The sequence below is a fragment of the Mesoplodon densirostris genome, chromosome 10 (genome assembly GCF_025265405.1).
Source record: "Mesoplodon densirostris isolate mMesDen1 chromosome 10, mMesDen1 primary haplotype, whole genome shotgun sequence".
In the NCBI taxonomy this organism is placed as follows: domain Eukaryota; kingdom Metazoa; phylum Chordata; class Mammalia; order Artiodactyla; family Ziphiidae; genus Mesoplodon; species Mesoplodon densirostris.
Window position 1 is genome coordinate 65,900,504 of NC_082670.1, and position 27,037 is coordinate 65,927,540.

The window sequence follows — 27,037 nt, forward strand, 5'->3', positions numbered from 1 at the left end:
ATAGGTAAGAAGTGGATTTATTTAGAGAGAAACACACTCCACAGACAGAGTGTGGGCCATCTCAGAAGGTGAGAAAAGCACCAGGGTATGGAGTTGTCAGTTTTTATAGGGGTGGGTAATTTCATAGGCTAATGAGTGGGAGCAGTATTCAGCTATTTCGGGAAGGGGTGGGGATTCCCAGGAGTTGGGCCACTGCCCACTTTTTGATCCTTATGGTGACCTTGGAACAGTCATGGTGCCTGTAGGTGTGTCACTTAGCTTGCTGATGTCTTACAGTGAGCATATACTGAGGCTCAAGGTCTAGTGGAAGTCGACTTGTCTGCCATCTTGGACCCATTTGGTTCTAATCAGTTTATGTCATGTCCTTGGGCTATGTCATTCTTTCAAAGGTTGTGCCCTGCCCCCTTCCCTCCTGTTTTAATAGGACATTGAACATGGCTTTCTGTGCTATATAGTAGGACCCTGTTGTTTATCCATTCTATATATAATAGCTTATATCTGCTAACCCCAACCTCCCACTCCATCCCTCCCCCAACCCCTCCCGCTTGGCAACCACAAGTCTATTCTCTGTGTCTGAGAGTCTGCTTCTGTTCTGTAGATAGGTTCATTTGTGTCATATTTTAGATTCCACATGTAAGTGATATCTTATGGTATTTGTCTTTCTCTTTCTGACTTACTTCACTTAGTATGATAATCTCTAGGTCCATCCATGTTGCTGCAAATGGCATTATTTCATTCTTTTTTATGGCTGAGTAGTATTCCATTGTATATATGTATCACATCTCCTTTATCCGTTCATCTGTCGATGAACATTTAGGTTGTTCCCATGTCTTGGCTATTGTAAGTAGTACTACTATGAACATAGGGGTGCATGTATCGTTCCAAATTTTAGTTTTGTCTGGATACATGCCCAGGAGTGGGATTGCTGGGTCATATGGTAATTCTATTTTTAGTTTTCTGAGGAACCTCCATACTGTTTTACATAGTAGCTGCATCAACTTACATTCCTACCAACAGTACAGGAAGGTTCGAGATGGGCCTGTTTTCTTCAGGAGCTGAGTAAGGAGGTGAAGGCAGGGGCCTGTTTCCAGGAACTGAAGAAGGTCATGGGGACAAGGAAATTGTCATTCCACTAGCACAGCACAGGGTGAAAGTAAAACTCTGATTTCCACAACATACACCTGTGTTCACCAACTGCGTTTCAGACCGTTTCTGGCTAAATGCTTGTGGACGTGCCTGAATTACTGCGGTTGAAGAAAGCTGCTTTCACAATAGCTGCAGAAACTTTCCTCATTCTCTTTCATGTCCTGAATTCTATGTGCACCAAATGCCAAAGAAATTCTTTCTGGAGCCAGAGGTCTGAGGAATGAAAGTCCGGCCAAGAATTAGTACCACAAAAGCTTTATCAGAGCCCAGCAGAATTGAGCCTCTGACACTGGGAGTGGAAAAGAAAATAAGATCAGGAACTTAGAGCCACAAAAGCAATCTAGAATATTGTTATTAAAGAATATGGGATTATGGGGAGAAGGTATCCAGAATTTACAAATTAGTAACCATATATCTTTGAAGGGTTACAAATTAAAAAGTAAACAAGAGCATCAGTATGATTCTTTTTCTACATTATAAGTCCATTTGCAGCATCAAACTCTCTTGGCCATTCTTAAAAGCAGATCCCCACAGGCGAATATGTGATAACTTACAGTTTTATGGTACCAGAGACATTATACAAATTATGGATATGAGGACATCCTAAGGCCACTTTCTTATTTCAAAAATCATGACATATACTTGGTCAACCATTAATTTCAAAGAAACATCAAAGGGTTTATTCCATTCCGAGATGGCAAGCTCTCCGTGGTGAATATGTCACGATCACAGTGTGCTTCCCTTTTAAACTGTACAGGAAAGCCAATACCAGGCTATTATTCTGAGATCACCTTCACATGGCAGATATAACAGTTGTTGGTAGCAAAGGCCAATGCACAGCTAGGGAGCTAAGACATTCGCTGGATCTTTCAGATACCTACAAACCTCAAAGAAAAGGACTAGCCTTAAACAAAATTGGGGAAGAAAGCTTACTTTCTGATCCCATAAATTCCAAGTTGCTTAACCTAGCATTCCAAACCAGTGCTGGCCAATAAAAATATAATGTGAGCAATATATATAAAGTCTTCTAGTAGGCACAGTTTTAAAAAGTAAAAAAAAGAAACAGGTGAAATTAATTTTAATTATACATTTTACTTAAAATATAATTTTAGATACATTTCAATGTGTTTTCAATATAAAATTATTAATGAGATACTTTACATTGTTTTTCATACTAGAGCTCTGAAATCCAGAGTAATTTAGACATCTCCGTTTGGATAAGCCATATTTGAAGTGCTCAGTGCCACGTGTGGCTAATGACTACTGTAATGTCCCAGTTACCCTTCCCCATATCCTGACTTAAACCCTACTGCTTTCCCATCCCTTGGAATGTTATCCCAGGTTTTAGCAAGCACAGGTACCAGATTTTCTAAGACGGCCCTAATTTCACCCATTCTGTCCCATGACACCTGGGTCCCCTTGTTTTCAGTACCAAGGCAGTGTGATGTCCTAGCTCTAGTGTGACACTGCCTAGGTTTGATTCTACCTTTCACTATGTACAACCTGGGCCAGTTTTAAACTTCTTTTTAGAGCCTCCCTTTCCCCATTTTGGAAAGAATAGCTCTTTTCTCATGGTGGCTGGGCACGGGAGGGGTTGCTATTCCTGGAACACCACTCTTCCACACGATGAGCAATAGCGCAAAAGGGACTGTTGTCAAAGCAGTCACTTCCTCCACTGCCCCACCACAGCTCCTGATTGGGGTTGAGAAAACATGCCCTCTTTTCTATCCATATCACTTTGCTCAGGATGCTCCCTGGTGCACAGACCTTTGTTTCAATCCACTTAAAGAATCCTGTCTACCTTCAGGGATCAAATAAATGCACCTCTCCTTCAGGAAGTCTTTCCTTTTTCCTACCTGCCATCTCCAAGATGAAAGTATTCCCATGGGTCTGCCATAATGCTTTTATTTCTCACTCTCTATAGCATCGTAATTATTCATATCAGACTTAGCTCACCTTCTGGACTTTTTCTCAAGGGTTAGGCACTTATTAACTTTGTGAGCCCCTCTCTCCCTCCCCCACTCTTTCATCCTCCTCATGTTTCCCCAGGAAGCTCCTGACATTCAATATAAGATTGTGAAGCAAATGAATGGATATCCAATAGCTTTGATGTAATATATGTGACCTTTTCATTATTAAAAATACCAGTAATAAGTAAAAAAGGTGATTTTTAAAAATCTGTGAGGTCCGCTCTAGCTTTGAGACTGATACGCTCTATGGTACGCACGTCCTGCTTCTGAGGTCCTCACACCTGCCCTACACAAGTCTCCAGGGCCATTCCTGGTGTCTCCTAGTTGCTGGGCCTTCCCCCATGTTGCTGGGCCTTCCCCCATCAAAAAGTGACTCTCAGACAGAGGTGTGTCCCACTTCCCACTCTACCACACAGTGCACCTGCTTTGGGCTCTGTTATTTCAGAGCCCTGCCGGGTGACTGGCCAGCCAACCTGATCTAGCGGTGCAGAGGAAGGAACTCCTGCCTTGCAGCATCCTCTCTCTGAGAGAGCAGATGCATCACTTGGACAGGTTAGTGCCACAGTGTTACTGTGGCCTCTCAGGAGCTACAAGGGGCCAGTGAGGAGATGCAGGGCAGATGCACTCTGTGAAGGCATAGTTATTTCATAAACCACAGGGCATATTTATTCCAACTGAGTAAAGACGAGGCAATCTGACTTCCAGCTTCAAAGAAGTATATGACCAGGAGTATTTGTTAATTAATTTGATCAATTTAATTGTCCAAACTAGGGACCTTGAGAACAAAGCCATTTTACTTTTTAAAAAGAAACTTCTTGAAAAATTAAGTTCTCATAATAAAATTTTAATTTGTTTAAAATGAATTTTGAATGAAGATCACTAACTCATTTCATTAAAAGCACTGTGTGCTCTTTTTATTTTGTGAAATTGTGATTAAACCTCAAAGGAGTTTCTGTATAACAGACTAGAAACACAAAGCACTTCTAGTTTGGGGTGGATGCTCTGCTTTCCTGCAGTGGTTCTTCCACACCCCCTGGCAGCTCTTAGTTATTTTCTCACTTAGACCCGACTCTTGGGGGATGGACGATTGCCCTCACATCCTGTCACTGAGGTGGCAGAGAGAGCACAGGCCATGTCAGCAAGTGAGTAACAGAAACAGGTCTCCAAGTGCATTAATCCCCCTCTTAACGCAGGCCCAAGGAGGAGGAATTTACACACTGCAGCTGCTGGGCTACAGCCACTGAGCCTCTCAGAGAAAGACTAGATGGGAAGTGCCCTGCCACTCATGCTCTCCGTCCTCCCCTCCCTTCCTTCCCCTGGCCTGGCCTTGCCTGGGCCCCGCAGTCCTTGGCAGGCAGAAGCACACTCTCAGTTCAGCAAACCCTGACAATTAATGGCCTGTCACAGTTACGGGAAACCATTTCATCAAATCTAACCACTGCTCCCCCACAGACCAAGTCCATTAGAGCACCAGCAAATCTTTGGAAGTTACCCAGATGCTAACTAGCTTCTGGCCAGCACATTTTAAATGAGAAACTTTAAGCCTGTGGCTATCTCATAAACATCTCAATCTGAACACCAGAGTACCATGCAATTACCACTCATTTTAAAAACCAGTTTGCAAATGCGCCTGACAATATAAAATCACAGGGTATAAAATATGATTCTACTGTAAGTCTGGAGATATTTCCACAGGTGTCTTCTACTACACGAGGGGCCAGGATGGCCCCAGAAACTATATCAGTCAACGTAATACTAGGCTATGCTGCTATAACAAATAAACCCTGATGCCTCAGTGATTTATCCAACAAAAGTTTATTTCATTCGGACACAAAGTCCCCTGCTGGTCATCAGAAACTCCCCTCTATCCGGTGTCTTAGGGGTCAGGCTCCCTCCATCAAATATGTGTTAAGCAGTGGTACAAGGACCTATATCCACTTCTGTGTGACCCCAGAGCATGCTTTGGGTACACTCTGCACACAAGGAGTACCCTTCCTGTCTCTACCTCCCCCAGCCTCCTCTGTGGCCCTGACCAGCAAGTAAGTTACTGTGTCCAGTAGGTTCCAGATGGCAGACTAAACAAACACTTAGTGTCCTCCCCTCCTTCCCAAGACTCCTTTAAAATGACAGTGAAGAAATAAAAGTGTAATTAATTCATAAAAGTGAAAAGAAAAGGAGGGGACCAATGAGCCACCTGCAGATTTCAATGAAGTTCTGGAAAAGAGGGCAGCAAACACTATTTTCAATCATAATAACTTAAGGGCTGCCTATTGATTTTCAACATTAGTGTCAACCTCTGCACAAAACAAGAAAGACTCAAATTTATGTTTGCAGAACAGCCCTTGAATATGTAAGAGTAAAGGTACAGCAGGGACAGAGGTGAGATAAGGAAAGTGGAAGGGGTGGTTGATGGAAGGTAGGGATGCCATATGCATACTAGCCATAGGAATACGTGTGCTGCCAGAACCAAGAAAGGATGGTGAATGTGGATGGAACGAGACCCAGAGGTTTCTGTATACTGTTTGTTTGAAAGATGACCAATAGAAAACCAAACCACAAATAATATAACCATCAAGAAACAAAAGGTAAAAGTAGTCTAAGTAAGTGAGCAAAATCCCCACCATTTCAGAACAGAGAAATGAAAGACTATCTAAAAGTGATACATCGAGAAACAGCAACATAAGCATATTTTTTTTAGATTTATGGAGGTAATGCTAGGAGGACTACAGAACTAAGCACAAAATCGATTAAACATGGAGTGGAGGACTGGTGCTTTTCATTGTAAGGTCTTTACCATTTTGTTTTTTAATGTTTGCATGAAAGCATCTGATAAAAAAGAAAAACAAAGAATAAAATTAATCAAGTATAGTGTGTATTTTCTACACATTTACCTGATTCGTCTAGACCCCAAGCCCCTGGAGGTAGGAGCAGGGGTCAACATGTCTTTTGTTCTCCAACGTGCTCCATCTATAGTTTTAATACTATGGTGTGTCCTGGAAAATGCAATCAACACTCACTCTATTGAACTTGTTTGTACATAAGTACCCCCTCCTCTGTCTGCTGCAGCGTGTCCACTATTCTCAGGCCCACCCAATCCTGTCTTCCCCCCAAATAGTCCTACTATGGGTATAGCCTTTAATGGGATTAAATGTTCAATACCCCACATCCCCAGTGCTGGAAATGCACATAATCTTAGTGAAACGGGGTCCACAGAGTCTCTTTTATATAGGAAGACCTATGACTATGCATATACACAGGAGCTGATATACCCAGTTGTGGTGTGACTGTGCTCATTAGGGGGTGAAGTGGGGAGTGGGGGACAGGGCTCTTCTACCTGCACAGAAGAGCAGTTTTGAAAAGGCTTAATCCAGTCTGTAAAATTCAGAGGCTGTGGGAAAGAGAATCCTGGCTCTACCCCAATTAACTGTGTGATTCTGAGAAAGCTTTGTAACCTCTCTGTGTTTGGGTGCCTTCATGTAAATGGGGATCCTCCTTACGGGGACTCCTATAACGAATCAATAATATGAACTGTGCAGAGCACCCAGGGCAGCGCCAGTTCACAGCTTTTATATCTTCTAGTTATCTTTCCATGAATTTATTTCCTAATTGTGCTGAATGCTTCAGCCCCACTCTCTCTGTTTCCCTTACCATCATATGTTCTGAGGACATTTAATTCACATTTTCACCACCATTTACTACATTTTATGTCAACACTGAAGAACAGATCATTAGAAACACTGTGTAACCTCCACACCCAAGACCTGCCCTCACAAAACCTAACCAGAGAAACTAGGTAAATAAGGAACAGCTGGCCGGGAGAAAAGAAACACAATTCAGTTTGAAACCTTAAAATAAAAATCTTCCACTCTGCGTCTTATGCTCATTGAAGTAAATGTTAAAGAATTCAAAAATACTTTCTGTAACATAGCTTCAAAGACTCTTTCATGTCTCCTAAATCCAAGCAATGCAGAGAGGCAAGGAAAGGTTTGACAACTGCAGTGGTTTTGAGTTTGGATTTACTACACGTGGTTTGGGCTTAGGATATTGCTTGGACTTTGTTCTGCTACTACACTCCCCCTGGCTCCCTCCCTCCCAGCTCCTCTGGAAACATAAAGGCGCATCCCTGAATCAGAGCTTGACATTTGTTGTTCCCTCCACCTTGCTTGATATTACCCCAAAGAGCAGCCCAGCTCCCTCCCTCACCTCCAGCAAGTCTCTGCTCAAGTCTCACCAGAGAAGTCTTCCCCAACCAGCCCGTTCAAAAGAGAGCACCCTGCCCATCCCTGGCCAGTCTCTCTCCCCCTTCCCTGCTTTATTCTTCTTCATGACTCTCACCACTACCTAATACATATAAATATGTTTGTATTTATTTACTTCCTCTCTTTCTCCTCCCTCTAGGCCAGCACTAGCCAATAGAAATATATTGTGAGACATGTCTAATTTTAAATTTTCTAGTAGCCATACGAAAAAAAAGTAAAAAGAAACAGGAAAAATTAATTTTAATGTCTTTTCTTTAAGCTTGTATATCTAAAACACTGGCACTTCAAAATGTAATCAATATAAAAATTATTAATGAGATATCTTACATGTTTTGGTACTAAATTTTTGAGATCTGGTGTGTATGTTACATTCACAGTGCATCTCAATTCAGACTCACCCCATTACAATTGCACAGAAGCCACACGTGGTCGGTCGCTACAGTATGGCTAGCACAGCTCTAGAATATAAACTCCATGGGGCAAAAACTTATTTTGCTCACTGTTATGTATCCAACAGCTAGAACAGTGCCTGGCACATGGATTTTTTTTTTTTTTTTTTTTTTTTTTTGTGGTCTGTGGGCCTCTCACTGTTGTGGCCTCTCCCGTTGCAGAGCACAGCCTCCGGACACGCAGGCTCAGTGGCCATGGCTCTCGGGCCCAGCCGCTCCGCGGCATGTGGGATCTTCCCAGACCAGGGCACGAACCCGTGTCCCCTGCATTGGCAGGCGGACTCTCAACCACTGCACCACCAGGGAAGCCCAACACGTGGATTTTTTAAAAATTAAAGTACAGTTGATTTACAATGTCATGTTAATTTCTGCTGTACAGCAAAGTGATTCAGTTATACATTCTTTTTACAAATATTCTTTTCCATATGTTTTTTTTAAATGTTATTTACTTTTTATTTATTTATTTTTGGCTGCATTAGGTCTTTGTTGCTGCATGTGGGCTTTCTCTAGTTGCACTGAGCAGGGGCTACTCTTCGTTGAGGTGTGTGGGCTTCTCATTGCGGTGGCTTCTCTTGTTGCAGAGCACGGGCTCTAGGTGTCTGGGCTTCAGTAGTTGTGGCATGTAGGCTCAGTAGTTGTGGCTCGCAGGCTCTACAGTTCAGGCTCAGTAGTTGTGGTGCATGGGCTTAGTTGCTCTGCGGCATGTGGGATCTTTCCGGACCAGGGCTTGAACCTGTGTCCCCTGCCTTGGCAGCTGGATTCTTAACCACTGTGCCACCAGGGAAGCCCCTCCATTATGGTTTATCATAGGATATTGAATGTAGTTCTCTGTGCTATACAGTATGACCCTGTTGTTTATCCATTCTATATATAAAAGCTTACATCTGCTAACCCCAACCTCCCACTCCATCCCTCCCCCCAGCCCCCTCCCCCTTGGCAACCACAAATCTGTTCTCTATGTCTGTGAGTCTGTTTCCATTTCATAGATAGGTTCATTTCTGTCATATTTTAGATTCCACATGTAAGTGATATCTTATGATCATTGTCTTTCTCTTTCTGACTTACTTCACTTAGTATGATAATCTCTAGTTGCATCCATGTTGCTGCAAATGGCATTATTTCATTCTTTTTTATGGCTGAGTAGTATTCCATTGTATATATATACCACATCTTCTTTATCCATTCATCTGTCAATGGACCTTTAGGTTGTTTCCATGTCTTGGCTATTGTGAATAGTGCTGCTACAAACATAAGCATGCATGTATCTTTTTGGATTAGAGTTTTGTCTGGACATATGCCCAGGAATGGGATTGCTGGATCATATGGTAATTGTATTTTTAGTTTTCTGAGGAACCTCCATACTGTTTTCCATAGTGGCTGTACCAACTTATATTCCCACCAACAGTGTAGGAGGGTTCACATTTCTCCACACCCTCTCTAGCATTTGTTATTTGTAGACTTTTTAATGATGGCCATTCTGCCCGGTGTGAGGTTCTGATTTGCATTCCTCTAATAATTAGCAATGTTGAGCATCTTTTCATGTGCCTGTTGGCCATTTGTATTTCTTCTTTGAAGAACTGTCTATTTAAGTCTTCTGCCCATTTTACAAGTGGGTTGTTTGTTTTTTGTTGTTGAGTTGTACGAGCTGTTTGTATATTTTGGAAATTAAGCCCTTGTCAGTCGCATCATTTGCAGATATTTTCTCCCATTCCGTAGGTTGTCTTTTCATTTTGTTTAAGGTTTCCTTTGCTATGCAAAAGCTTGTAAGTTTGAGTAGGTCCCATTTATTTATTTTTGTTTTTATTTCTATTGCCTTGGGAGACTGACCTAAGAAAACATTGGTATGATTTATGTCAGAGAATGTTTTGCCTATGATTTCTTCTAGGAGTTTTATGCTATCATGTCTTATGTTTAAGTCTTTAAGCCATTTTGAGTTTATTTTTGTGCACGGTGAGAGGGTGTATTCTTACTTCATTGATTTACATGAGGCTGTCCAACTTTCCCAGCACCATTTACTGAAGAGACTTTTTCCCATTGTATATTCTTGCCTCCTTTGTTGCAGATTAATTGACCGTAGGTGTGTGGGTTTATTTCTGGGCTCTCTATTCTGTTCCACTGATCCATATATCTTTTTTTGTGGCACATGGTTTTTAAATCAAATAACTACTTAATTAACAGATTTCTTGTCTTCCATCTAATAAGCACATATTAAATATATACAATGTGGGAAAAAAACATGGTGGAAATAAAGTAAATTACACTAGAGTACTTACAAGTAAGGGAGGTAAATATTCTACAGAAACAGAAAGTCTGAGAAACTCCAAGGGCAAAGGAAAACAACCCATGTCAATTTTAAGCAGAGTAGGAAAGAGCATGGTTACAGGTGAAATGGGGCACCACCCTGGAGGACTGGAGGCAGGAGGATCATAGAGAAGGTTACTACAATGACTGGGATGAAAAGTCACGAAAGCTGGACTGGGATAGGGCTGGAAGGGATGCTGAAGAGGCAGAAATAACAGGGCCTGGCCCTGCCCTGTGTGGGGACCAAGTCAGGGGAGGAATTATAAAGACTGAGGTTTTGAGCTCAGTGGCTAAGGAAGGAGACATGACAAACCTGTGGAATCCCAAGGGAAAACAGGTTTATGGAGGAGGGGAGCTCACGATGACTTGCCATCAGGTTCCAATACACAAACCCCAACACATGACCGCATTTCCATCACTCTGACTTCTTCCAAATTTAGGCAGCAACAGTACTTCCAAGAACATCCCACGAGGAAATACCAACTGCAGAGGAGTCACAAGGCCCCCCTCTCTGGGTCTCAGCTTTTCCCTCTATAAAATGAGGAGGGTGATGCTGAGCCAGGTAACCCCATCCCAGCCTGGTGGTCACTTTCCTTGTACCAGGTCCTCAGAGCTCTCTTCCTGCACCATGGTAGCTGAGAGCTCTAACAGAAGATTGTACAGCTATGAATCTAATTCTCCCATTTATATAACACTTTGGTTATTCTTCAGTAGTACCTGCCGACAAGAAAATTAAAGCCAGGAGCAAGCTCAAAACAGCCACCGTCAGCACGAACTCCATCCATTCTAGAGCTAATAATTTACAGGGTGAGCAGCTGAACACAAACTTGACTGCGAGTGTGAACAGTCTCATTTCTGAGCTGACATCGTGATGCCCAGTGTTGAAGCTGGCCAGCCTGACTACAAAGGGAAGGACATTCTTCTTCTATGTGTTTACATGACATAAAGACTTTGAGCATAGGGCTGGCAGCAAGGAACACTCAGGAAGCCTGTTTCACTTGTCCACATATGGTTCACTGTACCCAGGTGGGAAATAGAAGAATCTCACCTGAGCCGCTCTTCCTCTTTTTTTCGGAGATTGAAGTCTCGCTGAACCACCTGGAGAACATGCTCTGTTTCATCATCGGTCAGACCAGACAGGTCCAGCTTCCTCCCCATGATTTAACACCAAACACAGACAATGGAACGAGACCTGAGAAATCAAAGGAGAGACCACAAATTGAGGGCAAGATAAAAGTTCTCCATGGATAAAATCAACCAATGTTGTTATTAAACAAAATTAGACACAGTGTTTACATAAGATAGTATCCTGCTCTGCTCTCATACTCAGCAAACATTTACAGACAACTTCAGCAAGACTGTGGAGAAAAAGAGAAGGTAACTGGTCATCAACAGTGTCATTTATCCCAACTCTTAAATTAGAAAAAAATAGATAAATTATTCTTTTCGATAGAATGAAGCATACATGAGACCTGGTGTGGATTTCCACAAAACACCAAAAGACGATATCTAAAACTTCTAAAGCTCTATGGTTTGAAGTTTCAAATTTTAAATATCACACATAATTGTAAGATAAAATAAATCATACTTTAAAAAAATCATAGGGGAATTCCCTGGTGGTCCAGTGGTTAAGATTCCGAGCTTTCACTGCTGGGGGCCCGGGTTCAATCCCTGGTCTGGGAACTAAGATCCCGCAAACCGCGTGGTCAGGCCAAATAAATAAATAAAAATGTAAAAAAAAATCCTATATATACTATATCCCTTGAAGTTTTTTTTTTTTTTTTTTTTTTGTGGTACGCGGGCCTCTCACCGCTGTGGCCTCTCCCGTTGCGGAGCACAGCCTCCGGACGCGCAGGCTCAGCGGCCATGGCTCACGGGCCCAGCCACTCCGCAGCATGTGGGATCCCCCTGGACCGGGGCACGAACCCGTGTTCCCTGCATCGGCAGGCGGACTCTCAACCACTGCGCCACCAGGAAAGCCCCTCCCTTGAAGTTTTTATCACATGGCTATGAAATATAAACTAGAAATCAATAAACTCTCCTCTGCAAAAAAAAATACATATATATAGTAAAATAATCTTTTTAGACATCTTCTCAGAACTAGAAAAGATGATATTTCAAAGACACACCTCCCAGCGGTGCATACCTAAAAATTATGGGAAACTATTTTTTTTTTTGTGGTACGCAGGCCTCTCACTGTTGTGGCCTCTCCGGTTGCGGAGCACAGGCTCCAGACGCGCAGGCTCAGCGGCCATGGCTCACGGGCCCAGCAGCTCCGCGGCATGTGGGATCCTCCTGGACCGGGGCACGAACCCGTGTCCCCTGAATCGGCAGGCGGACTCTCAACCACTGCGCCACCAGGGAAGCCCAGAAACTATTTTTTTTAAAATCATTTTTAATGAATGGCTGCACCCAGGGATGAATCAAATATATAATTCCAAAAAACTACCCAGAACTGAAGGGCAGCACAAACATAAATGTAAACATTCTCAACAAAATATTAGTGGAACCAGTGCAGCAAGATTTCAAAAGCATTATTATATAACATGACCAAGTGAGTTTTATCTAAGCAATGCAACGTTGTTTCAGCATTCAAAAATCAATCAGAGTAATCTGCCACATTAACAGAATAAAAGGGAAAAATCATCTGATCATTTCAATAGATACAGAAAAAGCATTTGACAAACTTCCATGCCCATTCATGATAGAAACCCTCTGAAAACTAAGACTAGAAGATACTTCCTCAATCGTATAAAAGGCATTAAAAAATAAAAACAACAAAAACCTACAATTAACATCACATTCAATGATGAAAGACTGTTTTCCCCTAAGATCAGGAGAAAGGCAAGAATGACCACCCTTACAACCTCTACTTAATACTGAATGTCTTTATTATAAAGCTACAATAATCGAGGCAGAGTGGTATTGGCATATAGGTAGGTGTATTAATCGGCTAGGGCTGCTGTAACTGCACCACAGACTAGGTGGCTTAAATAACATAAATGTATTTTCTCACAGTCTTGAAGGCTAGAAGTCTGAGATCAAGATGTCGGCAGAGTTGACTTCTCCTGAAGCCTCTCTCCGTGGCTTATAGATGGCCATCTTCTCCATGTGTCTTCACATGGTCTTCCCTCTGTGCACATCTATGTCTGAATTTTTCCTTCTTATAAGGACACCAATTATATTGGATTAGGGTCCACTCTAACACTCATTCATTTCAACTTAATTGCCTCTTTAAATGTCCTATCTTCCAAACACAGTCACAATCTGAGTTACTGGGGTTAGGACTCCAACATATGAATTTGGCAGGGGACACAACTCAACCTGTAACACTTCACCCTTTGCTCCCCCAGATATCTTGTCCTTCTTACATGTAAATTACATTCACCCCATCCCAACAGCCACCACAGTGCCAACCTATTGCAGCATCAACTCGAAGTCCAAATTCTCATCTCATTATTATCTAAATTAGGTATAGGTGAGACTTGAGGTATGATTCATCCTGAGGCAAAATTCGTTTCCCATTGTGAACCTGTGAAACCAGACAAGTTACCAGTTACCAAAATAGAACAGTGAAGCAGGCATGGGATAGGCATTTCATTCTAGCTGGGACAAATTGGAAAGGAGAAAGAAGTCTTAGGTCTCACGCAAGTATGAAAGCAGGGCAAATTCCATTAGATTTTTTTTTATTAAGTTATACTTGACATACAGTACTGTATTAGTTTCAGGTGTACCCCATAGTGATTTGATATTTTTACACATTATGAAATAATCACCACAATGAGTCCAGTTACCTTCGTTACCATACAAAGTTGTTACAGTATTATTAACCATGTTCTCTATGTGTACTTTTTTCCATGCATAATCTCTGATTTGTTTATCTTTTAATAATTATTATCCCTGTGTGTACTTTACATCCCCGTGACTAATTTATTTTATAATTGGATGTTTGTACCTCTTCTTCCCTTCACCTATTTCATCTGTTCCCCTGACCCCCTCTTCTCCAGCAACCACCAGTTTGTTCTCTGTATTTATGAGTCTGTTTCTGTTTTGTTTTGTTTGTTTAAGGCTCAAGGATAATCCTCTTGGGCTCCATGCTCTGTCCTCTGAGCCCGCCAGGGTGGCTGTCCCACCCCCTTGGCCCTGGGTGTAGCCACAGCAGCTTGGCCTACCCTTGGTAACTGAGGAGGGACAGCCCCATCCCCCAGGTCATGGTGACAGTGGCACCCCTGCAGACCTCTGATTTGTCCTCAGGATCATTCTTCCCTTTTCCTGAAGGATAATGCATGTTTGTAGCCAAATAGCTCTACTGGCCCATCCTGCAGACTCTCAGAAATCCAGCAGCCTTCCCTCATTTGTCCTGTCTCGGCTTAGTCTAAACTGGCAGTGTTTCTGTTGACATAAATTCTCAAAAACTTTGTCAGCTTCCCATCAGACAAGAGGTTCTCTACAGATCTGTCCTGAATAACTGTGTCTCTATTCCCGGCTTCTGCTGCAATGTTTGACTGGATCCGTGAGCCACACTCAAATCTCTTTAGCAAATGGTTGTCCAGCCACACCCCTGTTGCTCTCTACAGACAGACTTTCTCATTTTTGCAATATGGATAGATAGAATTTTCCAAATCTGCAAGTTCTGGTTCCTTTAGTGTGACAATTCCTTCTTCAATTTACCTTTCTTGTCTCACACCTTATTATAACAGCAAGGACAAACCAGTCTTTAATACTTATTTTAGAATTCTTCTCAGCTAAATATCCAACCTCATCATCACTTACAATTCTGCTTTCCACAAGACACTAGAACACAATTCAACCAAGTTCTCTGCCGCTTTATAACAAGGAACAGCTTTCCTTCAGTTTCCAATAACATCTTCCTCATTTCCATCTGAGACCAGTACTTCTAAGATTCATTTCTACCAACATTCTGTTCATGATGATATGTGCATTCTCTAACATGAGAGAAGCTTTCTCTGCAGCTCTCCTCTTTTCTTTCTTATTTTATTTTGCTTTTTGGCCACACCGCCCCGCATGTAGGATCTTAGTTCCCCCACCAGGGATCGAACCTGCGCCCCCTGCAGTGGAAGTGCAGAGTCTTAACCACTGGACCACCAGGGAAGTCCTTCCGTTTTTCTTCCTGAGACCTCACTGTAATCACCTTTAACATCCATATTTCTACCAAGAGTCTCCTCAAGGCAACCTAGGCTTTTTCTAACATACACCTCAAAACTCTTCCACCCTCTACCCTTAGCCAGTTCCAAAGTCATTTCCACATTTTTATACAGAGGAAGAAACAGAGGTGGCAAATACACATATAAATAGATGCTTAATGTCATTGGTAGCTAGAGAATTGCAATTAAAACCATATTTCACACCCACCAAAATCATCTTTATCAAGTGTTGACAGGAAGTGGGACAATTTTGATAGAGTGAGTAAAAATTGGTACAATCTCTTTATAACACAATTAGGCATCATTTTCAAAGTTGAAGATACATGTACCTTATGAATTACATTTCTGCCACACCTAGGTGTATTCCTCAGATATAACCTTGCACATATGCACCAACAGATAGGAATCGGGTTGAATCATAGGAAATAAATAGGAGCCTATAAAAATGCTTATTTCACATAGTTCAACCTAACAGAAGAACATTAGTAACAGTCACATTCAAAATAGCAAAAAATAAAATAAAACAAATAAGTAAAACCTGTAAACCACCCCAAACATCCATAAGCAGAAAGAAGGATAAACAAATATTGTATACTTGTTTCATACCACTGGAATACTCCAGTGCAATGAAAAAAGAACATTCTGAAGGTATATTCCACATAGATGAATCTTAAAAACATGCTGTTGAGATAGAGAAGCCACATATATATGCATGTACAGCATATAAACAGTATGACTCCTTTTATATAAAGTTCAAAAACACAGAAAGTGAAGAATACATATATTTTTAGGGATAAATGTGATAAAACTATACAGAACAAAATGGGACCTCTGTGGAGGAGAGAAAAGATTTGGCTAGGGATAATCACATTATGGGTGGGGAGAGTGCCTACAGCACCTGCTGGTCTGAGGGAGTGAATTAGAAATAAGGTCCCACCCCTAGGCTGCTCAGGAGAGGGGAAGCTTCATAGCTGCCATCTTCTAGTCTCCCAATGAGCAGGGAGAAACAGATTAGAGGGCACAGGGAAAATGCAGACCGACTTCTTCCTTTAAAACACCCCATTAAAGGTGATAATGGCACTTTGGAGTTTCCCAGAAGGTGACATGTCTGCCCCCTTCATTTCACTTCACTGGCTTTTGGTTCCTGAGAATTCCAAATGAGATTCTAAGATGCCCAGTTAGTACAAGACAGAAGTGACAGCTCTGATCATATCAAATCTAAAAAGAACAATCAGGACTCAAGAAGGGTAAGTGGTTTCTGTAAAGAAATAAGTAAAGTAGCTGTAAATGGATAAGACAGAGAATAATGAGAAACCCTTTTTGGGAAATGGTAAAAGCTTCTTCCCTTTTCTACAGGAAACACAATTAGATTCCCTGCACAAGAGAAAGAGCATCGTTAGGGCTGGAAAAGCCTCAATGTCCATGAGTCAAAGGTCATGAAAGTATGACTCTTTCATTGCCCAAAGGGAAGTGATTTCCCAGACACAAAACCAGTTCAGATGCTCTGACTTCCAGAACCGTGCTCCTGCCCCTGGATTTCTCTGGTTTATACTCAACTAAGATGGTAGCAGAGAGAATACATTTTAAAATTTAGTAATGAGAAAATTAATAAACTTCAAGATTTAATTATATCACCATTTCCCTAATGTGTGTTTCTCAGGTCACTGTTCCCACAAGCGATCTGAGAAAGGAGAGCTCTGTGATGAAATAAAGGTGAGAAATGCCTCAAACTGTATTGCCCTCTGAGGGATACACAGTGCATATAAGCTTATCAGAACCTCTAAGAAGTCTGTCACTAAAGAACCAGTCTGATTTTGTTTATCCCTGTAGTTCTCAAATGCATTTGTCTGCAGATACCTCTTTCTTTAATAACAGCTACCTCTTAACATCCAAAGAAATGACTATTTGGGAATTTTTGCCGTAAGTCCATCCCATGATGACAAATTCCAGTAGCTACTCTAATATAATTACTGAATTGATGTAGCTGGGGTTTTTATGCAATTATCATAAGAAGCTACAGAGTTATATGAGCTTTAGAAGAAGCTGATGACTTAAAAAGGAAAGCAAATGGAAACAAATTTAAAGATAGAAAACCAAAATAAAGGTAGAATTGTCTGTACTATTCTTGGCTAGAACAACTAGAGGAAGGATACAGATACTTCTATAGGAAACTAGTAAGCACAACCTTGCAAATGAAAAAAAACAGACATTCCAAGAATATGAAATACATACATAATGGGAGGGTCATACACAAGTGACATTCTAGAAAGGAACCTAGAACAGATGGGTCAAGGACAAATGCATGCATGGGATCTTTACAGGTCCACAGTGTGTGTGTGTGTGTGTGTGTGTGTGTGTGTGTGTGTGTGTGGTGGTGGTGGTGGTGATGATGATGATGATGATGCACCTAATACAAAGAGAGAAGTACAGAGATTAACTTGGACTATCCAAAGTCCTAAAAGTAATAAAGGGTAAATACTGCTAGGGCTTCTCTCTTTGACCATGGCTAGATCTTGACTAGAACTGAAAAGAAATTTCTTATTCCTACAAAGGAATCAAAATGTTAGGGCTATCCCATTTAAGGCACTTGTTATCAAGCGGTAAAAAAGGAAAAGAGGGCTTCCCTGGTGGCGCAGTGGTTGAGAGTCCGTCTGCCGATGCAGGGGACGCGGGTTCGTGCCCCGGTCCGGGAAGATCCCACATGCCGCGGAGCGGCTGGGCCCGTGAGCCATGGCTGCTGGGCCTGCGTGTCCGGAGCCTGTGCTCCGCAACGGGAGAGGCCACAGCAGTGAGAAGCCCACGTAATGCAAAAAAAAAAAAAAAAAAAGGAAAAGAACTTGCCTGGGAAGGAAAGAAAAAAGCACAAATGGTCCGATATGTACTTTCACTGTGACTTTCTTTGGAGCAAGTGGTGCTTGGGCTGTAAGACTCACTGATCTTCATTCCTTCACCTTCAAGGGTGTTATTCCTGCCATGAACAGCCCATTCTCTGAGACTCATTCTTTACCTGAACACAGGAATGGCCCAGAGGAGACATGGTCACACCACCAGGGTACAGCTGATTGGACCAGGGTTGTCACCTGACCCATACTGGATGTCAGATTCTATCTCCTGGGAATGATATCAACAGGAGTGAGAAAAAGGAATTGAAGAATACTGAATAAATTGTGGTGGATAACTTCCCAAATTTGATGAAAAGTGTTAATCTGCTCATCCAAGAAGCTCAACAAACTCTAGGTAGGATAAATTCAAAGAATGCACATCTAGACACATCATAGTCAAATGGTCAAAAGCCAAAGAAAATACAGAATCTTGAAAGTAAAACAGAAAATGACTCATCACACATGAGGGATCCTCAGTAAGGTCAACTGCTGACTTCTTATCAGGAATCTTGGAGGCCAGAAGGTATTGAGATGATATATTCAAAGAACTGAAAGGAAAAGACTATTATCCAAAAATTCTATATCCAGAAAAGTATCCTTCAAAAATAAAGGATAGGGCTTCCCTGGTGGTGCAGTGGTTGGGAGTCCGCCTGCCGATGCAGGGGATGCGGGTTCGTGCTCCGGTCTGGGAGGATCCCACATGCCGCGGAGCGGCTGGGCCCGTGGGCCATGGCCGCTGAGCCTGCGCGTCCAGAGCCTGTGCTCCGCAGTGGGAGAGGCCACGGCAGTGAGAGGCCCGCATACCGCAAAAAAAAAAAAAAAAAAAAGAAGGATAAATTAAGACAATTAAGGCATTCCAGATAAGCAAAAACAGAGACTTTATCACTAGCAGACCTGCCTTACAAGAAATACTAAAGGAAGTCTTTGTAGCAAAGACTGACAGAATTAAAGGAAGAAATGGACAATTCAGCAATAATCATTAGAGATTTCAATATCTACCTTCAATAATAGATAGAACAACTAGCAAAACATCAGCAAGGATATAGAAGATTTAAGCCATATTATAAGCCACCTAGATCTAACGGACATCTACAAAACACTCTACATGATGGTACAACATATATTCTTCTCGAGTGTACATGGAATATTCTCCAGATAGACCATATATTAGGCTGTAAAATAAATCTCAATACATTTAAAGGAGTTGAGTAATATAAAATCTGTTCTCTAACTACAATGGAAGAAAATTAGAAATTAATAACAGAAAGAAATCTGGGACATTCACTTGTATATGGAAATTAAACAATGTACTCTAAATAACCAAAGGGTCAAGAGAAATAAGAAAATACCTTGAGATAAATAAAAATGAAAACACATGTACCAAAACTTATGGGATGCAGCTAAACCAGTGCTTAGGGGTAAATTTATAGCTATAAACACCTATATTAAAAAGGAAGCATCACAAATCAATAACCTCACCTTCTACCTTGAGACTAAAAAAAAAAAAAAAAAGCAAACTGAACCCAAGTAAGCAGAAGGAAGGAAATAATAAAGACAAATCGATGGAATAGAAAAACAATAGAGAGAAATCAACAAAACCCAAAGTTAGTTCTTTGAAAAGATCAACAAAATTGACAAACCTTTGGCAAGGCTGACCAAGAAAAAAACCAAAAGATTCAAATTACTAAAATCAGGAATGAAAGAGGGCCATCACTATTGACTTTACAGAAATAAAAAGAATTTTAAAGGAATACTGTGAATAGTTGTATGCCAGAAAATTAGATAACCTAGATGAAATGAAAAAAATCCTAGAAAAACACGTACAAAAACTGACTCAAGACAAAATCCTGAATAGATCTATAACTAGTAAAGATATTGAATTAGTAATCAAAAACTTCCACAAAGAAAAGCGAAGGGCTAGGTGGCTTCACTGGTGAATTTTATCAAACATTTAAAGAAAAATTAACACCAGTCCTTCACAAACTCTTCCCCCAAAAATAGAATAGGAGGAAACGCTTCTTAACCCATTTTAAGAAGCCAGTATTATCCTGATACCAAAAACAGACAAGGATATCACAATAAAATAAAACTATAAACCAATATCCCTTACGAATATAGATGAAAAAATCCTCAACAAAATATTAGCAAACAAAATCCAGCAACATACAAAAAAGGATTATGTACACCATAACAAAGTGGGATTTATGCCAGGAATGCAAGGTTGGTTAAACATGTGAAAATCAATAAATATGATATAGCATATTAATAGAATAAAGGACAAAATCACATAATCTTAATTAATACAGAAAAACATTTGATAGAATCCAATACTCTTTCTGATATAAATACTTAACAAACTAGGAATAGAAGGGAGCTTTCTTGAATTGATTAAGGCTGTCTACAAAAAACTCACAGCCAACATCATGCTCAATGTGAATGAATAGATGCTTTCCCCCCAAATGTCATGAACACAACAAGATTGTCACTTTTACCATTTCTATTCAGTATTGTACTGGAGGTTCTAGCCAGGGCAATAGGCAGGAAAAAGAACTAAAAAGCATCTAAATTGGGAAGGAAAAATTGGGATTATCTATATTCAGAGAAAACATTCATATATATAGAAAATTCTAAGGAATACACATACACGAAACCAATTAAAACTGAGATCAGCAAGGTTGCAAGATACAAGATCAGTATACGCAATCATATTTCTATACACTATAAATGAACATTTCAAAAAATGAAATTAAGAAAACAATTCTATTTACAATAGCATCAAAAAAATAAAATACTTATGAGTAATTTTATCACAAGAAGCTTAAGACTTGGAAACACAGGAAACACATCGCATGGATTGGAAGACAATGTTAAGATAGCAGAACTTTCAAAATTGATTTACAGATTCAACACAATTCTTATCAAAATCCCAGCTTCTTTTTTTGCAAGAACTGACAAGCTGATCCAAAAATTCATATGGAAATGTAAGGGCCAAGAGAATCCAATACAATCTTGATTGCTAAATGAATGAAAAAATTTAAAAAGTAATTCCCTCTGGCCCCAGGGACACTCTGGCCTATGAATGGCTGTCCCCAGGCATACTCTGCAGACTAAAATTCTACAAGGGACCCTTGCAGAAAAAGGGTCAAATCTGCAGAAAAGCCAGATCAGCTCCAAGCCTAACTGCACAGGGAACCTATGGCTTCCTATAGTCTGGATGCCATCACCCTGAGACTTCCAGGCATCAGCTCTTATAGCCCCTGTGACCTCCATCTGAACCACTGACCCTCCTGATACCTCATGGAGGCTCCAAGCTCATGGTATTTGAGGCAAAACTTCCTTCCCCATTAAACAGAAGTGATACTATGATTTTATCTCTGGCAAATGAGAGCAGCTCTAGAAGTTGAAAATTGGTGGGGAGATCTCATTATCTCTATCCATTTGAGAGTTGATGGCATTTTCTACCTATTAGATCCTGGTGGAAACTTCTTCAGAAGTAAGGATGGTAAAAGTGGGGGAGCCACTGCCACAGCCTCTGCTGGCAACAGGTATTGGGAGATATTTCAGATGGTATTAGATGGGCACACACACACCCTGAGCACAGAGTGGAAGGAGTTAGCAGGAGGAGGGGGGTGGAAGGGAAATAAAATTGGAGACTAAACCAGTCGTTCTCAATTGAGCACCATATTGCCTCCAAGGAGATAATCAGCAATATCTGGGGAAATTTTTGGTTGTTTCTAATAGGGGTGTGCTACTGGCATCTAGGGGGTAGAGGCCAGGGGTTGCTACTAAACATCCTATGATGCACAGGACAGCTCCCTGCAACAAAGAATTATCTGGTCCAAAATGTCAATAATGCCAAGGTTGAGAAAACCTGGTCTAAACTGAAAGCTACATAGCTGTCAGCCTCTTACTATGTGCTTCCCAGTAGCCCGAGGTATGCCCAGCAGAGTTCACAAAGGGGCCTTCACTACTGCTACAGTACAGGCCTTCACACTGAAATTACACCATTGGTTCTCCTGGCTCTCAGGCTTCCGACTCAGACTGTAACTACATCACTGGCTCTCCTGGGTCTCCAGCTGCATATCTTGGGATTTGTGAGCCTACATGATCATGTGATCCAATTCCTTATAATAAATCTTTCTATTTTATACATATACACACACACATATATATACAGACACACATATCCTATTGGTTCTGTTTTTCTGGAAACTCTGGCTAATAGACACATATACACATTACACATTACTAGCAAATAAATGACCTGGTTTATAAACCTTGATTGCATTTTTCTGGCCTTATCTGCAATGACCAAACTAACGGGTCTGTAGTAGAGCCCCATGCATTTCTCTGCCATCTTGAATTAGAGCAATGCCTACAATCCCCTGCTTTTGTTTTCTGAGCCTTTGGTCACAGTGGAAGCCCTGCAATGCCTCTCCTGCCTTTTGGGCTTTTTCTCTGTCTGCTTCCCATCCTTTGGGTGTTTTCATGTTGATCCCTTGCACAGAGGACAGCTAATGAACACTTGATAAAAATACACAGCTCTTCAGCCCACTGAAAATTTCCTCTTCCGTTTCAACTGGATAATGATGCTCTTTGCTCCCTCTATTTATATAAAAGTCTGGTACACTTCTTCTGACTGTCATAAAAGTGTGACAAGATAAGAGTTGACAGCTGGCTGCATTTGGAACTTGACCACATAAGACTGTGAAAAAATATGCATTAAAACTTCACTAATTCAGACTTCATCAATTCCAAATTTGTGATCAAACATGGTAGGCTAAAATTTACCATTCCATTTGTTCTCAAAACACAGGGATTAAGACAATGAATAGTAGATGAGAAAAGGAGAATATTTACCTTCCAAAGAGAGCAAATTATTATCACGTACTTACTTAGAAGTATCAATTTATATGTAAACAGCACAATTACAGTATAAGCAAATAACAGCTGCAGAGCCTGGGTTTTTAGTATGCAAACCTCAGAGGGTTCCCCTAGTCATGCACATTGGGACTTAATCTCAGGACCCAGGGTGAGTACTGTTTGTTCACACCTTCACTGAGTAGAGGCTGGGACAGCTGGCGATAAAGGATAATCAGGCCCAAAGTGGTAAGGGCTACCTGAGGAATGGGCCGGGAGTCATTGCCCCTGGATCAGGGGAAAGAGGGAGGGCAGGAGCCAGAGATGGAGAGACTTCCGGTGTCAGTCCTGCCTCGGCCAGGGCCCTTAGGTGGGGCAAGGGTTGGCAGGTATCCAGGCTGAGAGAGGAGCACAGGCAGAAGCTTCCCTTAGCGATGGGCATATCACTCAATATGTCTGCTGCAGGGTTGCAGAGGGAGTCTGTGAAGCTCTGTTAAAGAGCTTGGACTTCACCCAAGGGCCCTGGGAGCCACTTTAGGGTCCTAAACAGGCGAGCAACCTTAGATACAGCGTTTGTGCTTTCCTGGAGTCACATGGGTAGTGGTGGGAAACTGGGATGGAGGTGAACAGGGACAGAGGCAGTCACCTGGAAGCCACTGAAGTTGTCTAGGTGGGAGCTCGAAGTTGAGAAGAAAGCAGAGAAAATGACTCAAAGCTGCCTATTTACTCCTTGATTAAACTCTTGCCTCTTGGAAAATGTTCAGGCAGGTCAAAGTTCAACTCCCAATGGGCAGCTCCTTCCCTCTCCCTCCTCCTTCCCAAGATGGCATCTGGCAGGAGGGGCAGGCTTTACTGCTCTTGGCAATAAAGACCAGTACACACAGAGTCCTTCTAGGCTGGGCTCTGCCATGGGGGCTGGTCTGGTGTCTGGACTATAACTATCTAAAGGGGGAACCGGTCTTCTTTGTCCTTTGTCATGAGTGGCATGCTCAGCTGTTACTTGTGGGTTGGTGACATTTGTTTGTTGATTGATTGATCTGAGAGCAGCCTATCAAAAAGAACTCTTGCCAAGTTTCACCAAGTCCTGCCACAGTGCTGTTACTAAGTGTCAACTATTCTGTGCCAAATAAGATCATCCAAAATGCCTACCAAATGTCTAAAACTCAATAAATGACTTTGAAACTCAGAGATATAGTCTATATATGAGTAGAAAGCAAAATGGCCTCAGTAAGCTAAAGGAAGACAAAGAAATAGAGATAACATCTTAAAGAAGAGGAAATGAAGTGTATGGAAATAGTAAACTCCCAAATGAGGGGTACTTTTCAAATGTGTGGTAAAAAGTCAGTTTCTAAACCAGCTCCCACTGTAATTCAAGCCCTGTGTGCCAAGAGCAGACATCTGTGCCCTAAGCAGCGCCTCCTCCAGGCCCTAGAGTGAGACAGAATCAGCACACTGCCTCTCCAGCAGCAGCCTCAGTCCCAACCACATAGTTTAGCCTGTTGTTTCTCTAATAGGTTGTTCTAGACTGTCTACAGCTGTTGTTTTATTGTTATTGTTATTATTTTAATCGTCATTTAGCCTTTCAGTAAAAACAGAGGCTTGAAGCTTGGTGGGAGTTTTTGCATTTTGGAGACGACACATAGAAATATACAAGTACACTGCTCTCAGCCATTTACTATGTAAACTGTAAGCATCCAGTTTTGAGTGGGGCCCAGAGCTAGAGAATATTTACCTTCTAAAGAGAGCAAATTATTATCAGGTACTTACTTAGAAGTATCAATTTATATGTAAACAGTCCAGGCGGCACTACCAGAGGCTCTGTCCCTTGGTTTATGCAGGACCCAACAGATGCAATGATATCAAAGTGTCCACAGCAAAGAGAGATGCCATACAGGACCTCTGGGAAGCTCTAGGAGAAGCACCGCAAAGGCTTTCAAGGGTGTGTTAAAGCAGAACTACACCCTCCTCTACAGGTAACAATTCTCCTATTGAGAAATAGCTCATGCTTGCTACCAGGCCCTGGTACTGAATGCCTAACTAGGAGACATCAAGTGACCATGTGACCAGCAGAAGCTAGCTCTGAGCTGCTTGTTAGGCTTGGTGTGCACAGTAGGGACCCAACGTCAAGTGGAAATGCTATATAAGAAATTAGACCCAATCTGTTCCAGAAGGTGTAAGTTGCATGGGCAGGTGACTCAGACTCCCATGTCTCCTGTGTCTGCTGCGATGTCTCCTCTCCCTCAATCCACAGCTACGTCCTCATAGAAAGTTCCTGGTGATCAACCAACATAAGAGGAAAAACCTCAGTCTGGATTTGTGGATGATTCTGTAAGAAATCACTGACACCCACCAGAAGTGGACAGCTGTAGCATTACAGCCCCAGTCAGGGGTGACCCTGAAGGATAGCAGTGAGGGGCCACCCTGCTGGTGGGCAGGATTTCAAGCTGTATACTGATCTTCCACATTGTCTGGACCTAGAGATGTCTGGAAGAATGGAACAGACATCAATTCGTGGACAGTAGCCAACAGAATGGCAGATGGGAAAAGAACAGGTTTGGGAGATCAATGACAAGGAAGTCTGAGGAAGAGGTGTGTGCAGATCTCTCAGAGAAGCGGAGTGTGATGATATTTGAATATCTATGCGGAAGTTCTCAACAATCTGGTGGACAAGAGGACACCCTAGGAGGTGAGGCAGCCTCTTCCCCAGTGCTTATTCAGTGAGCCCTTGTACAAAATGGACATGGCAGGAGGGTCCAACAACGTGGCTACACATGGGTCCAATCTCACAGACTTCCTCTTTGCAGGCCTAATCTGCCTGTCATCACTGCTGAGGACCCGTCTTCCCAACACCAGAGACCAGCGCTGAGTTGTAGATGGGGGGAAGCCAGTCAGTCACCTGGTGGCAGAGTGATTGCACTAGATCTTCTGTCATAGAGGGGTTAGTGAGTCCTTCCTGGAATACATATGTATAAATTTTCCATCTATGCCTGCATCTTTATCCATCACTTACAGAATGCTTGATTCACTGTCATGGTTCCCCCCAGCATGTTATGGCTGACCAAAAAACTCATTTACAGCAAACAGAGTTTGGCCATGGACTCACGTCCATGGAATTCACTCGTCTCACCGATGTACCGCATCACCTGGTGGGATTACCTACTGATGACTTCTGATCCAGCAGTTTTCTACCTCTGGACCAGATGATCTTGATAACACCTCTGTGACCTGACCTCTTTGAATGCTGTGGTGTCTGCAATGACCCAAGGCCTGAGTGCAATAAATAGGTTTCTTTCTTTCTTTTTTTGAAGCTTCAATATAGTAAAAGTCGAAATAAATGTTTGAACTGGACTGCAGTGTACATTTTTCAAAAGGAAAATAGTTTCACATGGAAAGGCTTACAGTAAAATATTGTGCTCAGCTAGGCCTTTCAGACTGCAGTTATACTCAAATATATGTAAGCAATAACATTAAAAAGAGATTTGATCCTAGATAATGTCCTGTTGGATAGAGAAAAAAGAGGAGAGCAAAGTTGCTCTAGGCAATAAAAAAAGAAACAGAAATCTACAGTTCAGTACCATGGCAGGAGGGAAATTGTTTAATGACCTTTAACATTAGCCTGCTCCTTGGTGGGTTTCACCAACCCAGCTATACTTCAGTAATACGTCTTCCCGTTGGCAGGAGGTTCAGAGACACATACTTTAATTAAAGTTAGCTACTTCAAAGATAATTAAAGGTGTGTTATAGAAATCTCTAGACAAGATTATAGAACTCTGAAGCAGAAGCTAACCAAAAAGCTGCAGCTTTATTTTATTTTATTTTTTTTATTAGCTTGTTCTTTTTCTTTTTTTTTTTTTTTTTGGCTGTGTTGGGTCTTCGTCGCTGCATGCGCTTTCTCTAGCTGCGGTGAGCGGGGGCTACTCTTCGTTGCGGGGCACGGGCTTCTCATTGCAGTGGCTTCTCTTGTTGCGGAGCACGGGCTCTAGGCGTGCAGTCTTCAGTACTTGC

The 27,037-nt window shown here is 41.7% G+C and overlaps 1 protein-coding gene across 2 annotated transcripts in view; it reads right to left on the reverse strand.

The window, feature by feature from the left end:
• The window catches only part of MYRIP (myosin VIIA and Rab interacting protein), a 178,502-nt gene extending 167,219 nt beyond the window's left edge, over positions 1 to 11,283 (reverse strand). For both annotated transcript variants that reach the window (XM_060110078.1, XM_060110077.1), the window contains exon 1: positions 11,174 to 11,283. In XM_060110078.1, the coding sequence (XP_059966061.1) occupies positions 11,174 to 11,283 (110 nt within the window). The remainder of the gene's footprint in view (positions 1 to 11,173) is intronic.
• Between the last annotated feature and the right edge of the window lie 15,754 nt (positions 11,284 to 27,037).